Here is a 6,000-nt window from a genome sequence, read left to right on the forward strand (position 1 = left end):
AAAATCGTTTGTGTTGACGGAACGTTCCTTTGGTATTATTTATAAAACAACAAATAATATTGTTCCCAATTTGTTAGTGTTTTAATTCATTTGTATAGAATCCTAACTTGAATACAAAGCGTATAATATTGCACGAATCGATGAAAATTATATGATGAAAATAATCGATGGATAAATCCTGGAAAAATCAGGATTTTTACCTGGAATGTCCTGGAATTATCCTTGAATTAACTAGCCAGATTTTACTGAACACCATGTCTTTGAATTTGATGTGACACTTATATGTGGCAATAACTCGTTTTACTATAAAATATTTATTTTGATGTTATATTTTTAATAATGATATTAATAATGAAAATCGGTCATTTCAGAAATCTCATAAAAGTCTAATTTTTGGGGAATGGAAAAGAACGTTCTAATTTTTACAACTGTAGTATTGTATATACTAAAAATAATTAGAAATGTATGAAAGATGTCTCATTATCTTATACATTGAGTGGAACACGTGTCACTCTTAAAACTTATTTAAAAAAACTGATTTTGAAAATATTGGCTTATGGTGTTTCTAAAATGATCGATTGATTTAATACATGCGTTTAATCGTGAAACTATAATTTTATCGTAATATTTTATGTCAAAGCTTGGGACGTTTAGCCTTCTCTTGCCATCTACGTTGTATTTACGTCAATAGAATACTGCATGATTGTTCGTTTTATAGCACACTAAAGTGCTTTAAGAGACCGGTCCACTTTAACTACTCGCAAAGACTCATTCGTCTTTGTATTTTCTCAAAGCATTTTAAACTTGTAATATTCATTAACTATTACTAAGTAATTAAGAAATAAAAAATTGACAAAGCAAAGTTAAATTAAACAAAGCTTTAAAATAGTTAAAAAATTGAGGTAAAAACTTGTAGAGAAAAAGCAGAAGATCGTACTGTATATTTAAATTCGTTTCTAAATAATCAAACCTGGATCGCTGAGGCTCCCCAAAATTCTTTCATCTTTGCTCTAAAATTCAGAAATTTAAAAATTAAATTTTCGCTATCCAAAAATTGAGGAATTTTATTTAAATACATTTGAGAGATGAATATTTAAGTTGAACTCTGCAAAGTCAAGTTTCTAAATTGCTCTAAGAAGACGAAATAGGACACCCTGTATTTCTGCTCTCCTAGAACTCCCTGAACAGCTGAATGTTTCCTCGAAGTTACGGCCTGTTTGTACGCGGTGCAATCAGGTTCCCCGTAATCAGGAGGGGTGATATGTCGCGAAGCAACCAGCCGCTTAGGCGTCCGTTTCTTCTGAATACCGCAGCTTCCGTCCAACGTACGGGAATGCCCCACTACCGATCGTCTTAATGCCTGCTTAATGTCCTTCCTCCTCTCCAGCTTCGCTCCTTCCTCCAGCGCGCGGTATCGCCTTCCTGCGCACTTCAATCACAATCAGTCCCGCCGACGTTCCCGTGTGCACCGCGTCGTTCGCACGTGTGCATCCACTTTAAACACGTGTTGTCACTCAGGAGCGCGTGAAAAAATCGGAGTGGAACCCTTTGGAACCTCTCGCGAACGGAGGCGAGCGAGTTGAGTTGCTCGAGGTGAAGGCGAAAAGAGTCGTGTGAATGACGATATAAAGCACTCGCACTTCGACTTCATCCTCGAGAATTTTTTGTGCGAGAATTACAGTTTCATCTTGGTATCGACACTCAATTAACTGACGTTTCTCGTACTTGTCTTGTACAACTCGTTTCTCATTTTGAAGCGAACACACAGAAAAATACATACTGTACGCAAGTAATAATTACTTGTTGCAAGTATTTCAAAAGTTCATGTATCCACAAATCTATCATAAGTTCATTACAAGCATCAAATTTGTTCAAAATATATTCTAAATCCTAGTGAGTTTAAATACTTTAATTAAGATTATTAAGTTAAAACAGATTCGATTTGCTTGTTATATAAAATTAATTGCTATTTCGATCAATTTTATAATTTTCTTCAAAAGAAAATAAATTCTTGTTTTGAGTACATATAATAATGAATTTTTGTAAAATTTGTAATAAGTATATTTTATTCTTTGTTAAAACTGATCGTTAAAAGGAAGAAAATAAATTGAGTAATCACTTTTTTTTAGCGAAATAATGATATTAACAGAATGATTTAGCAGAATATTTTTCTTTATGTACATGGAAAGAACGGTTTTGTTGAAGTATTTAAGAATATAGATACAGATCTAAAAATAATTTTGTTGGACTATTAAAATAATTATGTAGGATACTCAGGTTAATTGTTAGAATGTCAAAACTTTTTGCATATCATTGCTTATCATGCTTAAGTTTTCTACATAATTTAACAAAATTATTTTTAGATCTATATCTACCTAAATTTTTTGATATTTTAGTAAAATTGTTTTTTTCCGTGTAGATAATGAGATAATGACAAAAACGACAATAATAATCTCAGGATATGTACACAATTGGTAGCGATACGTTACAATTTGCGATAAATTTGCAGATTAAAACGCTCGATAAACATATACTTTTCTTATCAGCCAGTCTTTAACGCGATAGAGCGTCACGATGTCTCAGTTCGCGTCACTTTTCTCATATTTCGCTTCGGTGAACTAATTCGCCGCTGTATTTCTCGGTATAACGTCTCAGAATTAGTATGCATTCACTCAGTATGCATTCTTTCTTAACTCAAATTTTTTTTAAAACTATTTTGTCGAGTCCTCCGGGAGTTTTTCATATTTTTAATGATTATTTTTTATCTCTTACGTCTTTGACTTTTTTTTATATTATTATTTGCATGTACGCAGGAAGCAAAACCGCTGACGTTTTGCTTGCGAAAAGTGTCGGGATCCTCAGTTTCGTGATTTTTTCGCTCACGGATTTGTCCCCTCGGTTTCACGCGCTTTCTCCGCATTTTTACGACGGACTCGCCAAAGTCGGCCTGAAACTCGCGTCCACCGCTCGCGGGGTTCAACGTTCCTGAAATAGTGGGTGTGTCGGACCTCTCTCGCAATGGAGACGACGCACGTGCCCGAAGAAGAGAACATGTACCAGGTGTACAATCATGAGAGAGCGACTAGTAACCTCGTTACTCTCGGTAAAGGCACATTTCTCTAATAATTAATCCTTACATACGATTGGGTCACGATTTTGTGTCCTGCATATTTCTTTTTTTTTCGAAAAACTGGAAGCATCAAGTAATTAATCAGGGTTGCCACAGACCTGGAAAACCGGGAAAAGTCAGGGGAAAATGTAAAAAAGTCTAGAACTTTAAAATTTGCTCACAATTTCCTTAAACTGTTTTTCTATTCCAAATAATTATTATAATTTTTTAAATATTATATCTGACGTTTTTTTATAGTCAAATATATTCAAAACTCGCGCGTTTTAAATGATTTTAATAAAATAATTAAAATTTATATTTTATTCAGTATTTTTATTTGATCGCTCTTTTTCGTTATAATTGCATTCTTTTTTCCAAATTTAAATTATTTTTGGTTGACTTGAATTTGCACCCAAAATTTTACTATGCTAGTAAGCTTTTTTGCGTTGTTTTACTAGCTTTCCTACAATCTTTGAGTCTAAATGTTAATATTTACATATTTTATATTAGCCATGGAAAATTTTCTATTTTCATCTGGAAAACCTGAAAAAGTCAGGGAATTTTAAAATTCAATTTCTGTGATAACTCTGTTAATTATAACATTTATATACAATTTTTTTTAAATATTCAACCTCTTACAGATATTTTACAAAGTATACATATGTAAGAATCACTTAATAATTTTTGTATATTTGTTAAAGTGAAAATTTACTTAGACAAAACAAACAACCTATTGTGTGTAATAAAGGGTTGGAAAATCATCGTGTGTACTTAAGGGTTAAGCTTATAAGGAACAAACTTAACTATAACAAGTTTAAAGGAACAAACAACGAACTAATTCGAGTAGGACGAACGAATTTCTGAAAGAAATACTGAAGTTTCTAGTCTTTAAGAAATTCTCTTATAAACAAGAGAGAGTTCAGACAAGAAACTAATTTTTTATCGTCAATGTGAATTTGCAACAATAGGGATTCACGTAGCCTTCCTCGACAATATTGTAATGAACTTCTCACGCTGTTACGACAGTAAAATGTTTATACCTTATTACAGCTTTTCCACGGTACCAATCAACTCTCCCATACTTTTCTCCGTGTATTCAATATTAAACGTGTGATTAACCATAATTAAAATATGTATAATTTTACCGCGTATAATTTTATATAATTTTATATAATTTTATCGTACAATATTATATGTATATTATTGTACGAATTTTTATATTTATAATTTTGTCGGCAATTTAATTTACGTTTGGCGTTTATATTTTGCTTTTACATTAAATTTATTGTTCGTTGTTCACATGGATTACGTATTCGCATAAATTACACAGTATTATAGTGTTTAGCTAGTAAACAGATAGATGATGTGTCTCCTGATATTTTAAATTAAAAAAATTAAACGCGCTTGCCAAGGACGACAGCGAAGCGGTGGGCATGGCGTCATCATGAAACAATGTCGCAATATTTTTCCTTTTTTACATATGGTAGCTTGAAATTAAATAAGTGACGCCGATTGATCTAATGATGCGATATCAATCCACAGAATATGATTTTCTGCCTCATAAAGATACTTGTCAAATTATTATTTTTAAAAAGTTAACATATTGCATCAATTAAGAACAAATTATGTGATGAAAATAGAAGTAGGAACAACTATATTTTGTTTCCTGTTCATTATACTCTGCTTAAAGATACATTACAGCGATATAATTAAAGATTATTTACATAATTGACTCTTCAATTATTATTAATTTACTATGGAATAATAAACAGGAAATAAAGATAGAGGCTCTTTAAATAAAAAACCAAACATTTCGGTTTAGAAATATCCACATAAAAAAATTTCCAATTCTAATCTAAATGATGAGATAACGTGAGGAACCACGTGTTACTTTTTTAGGTGGATTAAAATTGCGAGTGTAATTAATCTATCGATTGTGTTTCCAGATGCGTTGCTGGCGGACCTACAGAACACTGTGTCGTCGGAGGGAAATCACGTCGGCGGAGGTAATGCGACACCCGGTTATGGATCGCTGAATGGTGCTCGCGTCCACACGACCACCGCGTACAGATCTTATGACAATCGAACATCGCCACTGCCATCGCAATCGGTATGTCAATCCTTTTAGTCTCAATTAGATCACTAATATCGACGAGGACGCGCCTTTTGCGTGCGTTTGCCTAATTATGGAGGTTTACATCGAAAAGCCTTAGACCCTGCGTGTTCAGCTATCTCCTATGTTGATTATACAGTACAATCAGATCTATGGCTGACGTTCTGATAGTCTTATGTTTAAGACTGTCTTAAGTATAGTCTTAAGATGTCATGAACAATCAGAGAACTGCATTAGCATCTTATGACCTTACTTAAGATAAGTCTTAAAATAAGAACCGACTATGAGTACCAAACCTTTATCTTTGCAGCTGATTAAATTAGATTTGGAAAGAAAAATTTTTAAGGATAGGGTTCTGTTTTGATACGCCGGAATTGCAAGAACGGTCCCGATGATAAGACGCAAAAACAGAGCATCGCGGTGGTTTATCGATGAACCAGGGAAGCTCAACCTGTTGAAGAGACGTTGCTGAAGTCGTGGACGTGGTTCGCCAGATGGAGCCAAGTGGTTCGACGGCGACTCCAACTGTCCAACAGTCGCGGTTTTCCATAAAGTATATACAGGGTTGTCACAAGTCAGGGAAGTCATGGAAAAATCAGGGAATTTGAAAATGATCAGGAAAGTCATGGAAAAGTTAGGGATTTAGCAAAATTTTCTGGAAAAATAAAATGGCTGTAAAGAAGTTTAAAATATGCGTACATCACAGCCACGTAATTTTAGTTACGCGCCCTCATGTGCTCTCACAGCTTGCGCTATCACTTGATAACGCGTGGTGGGG

At 33.7% G+C, this 6,000-nt stretch overlaps 1 protein-coding gene across 7 annotated transcripts in view; it reads left to right on the forward strand.

The window, feature by feature from the left end:
* Pax (paxillin) overlaps positions 1-6,000 on the forward strand; it is a 31,072-nt gene that overhangs the window by 12,291 nt on the left and 12,781 nt on the right. For 5 of the 7 annotated variants that reach the window (XM_018455379.1, XM_018455374.1, XM_018455380.1 and 2 more), the window contains one exon: positions 5,056-5,219. In XM_018455379.1, the coding sequence (XP_018310881.1) occupies positions 5,056-5,219 (164 nt within the window). Of the gene's footprint in view, positions 1-2,834; positions 3,104-5,055; positions 5,220-6,000 lie in introns of those variants that run through there. The other 2 variants (XM_018455381.1, XM_018455378.1) reach the window with 1 other exon arrangement.

This window comes from Mycetomoellerius zeteki, unplaced genomic scaffold, assembly GCF_001594055.1.
Source record: "Mycetomoellerius zeteki isolate Tzet28-1 unplaced genomic scaffold, Tzet1.0 scaffold48, whole genome shotgun sequence".
Classification (NCBI taxonomy): domain Eukaryota; kingdom Metazoa; phylum Arthropoda; class Insecta; order Hymenoptera; family Formicidae; genus Mycetomoellerius; species Mycetomoellerius zeteki.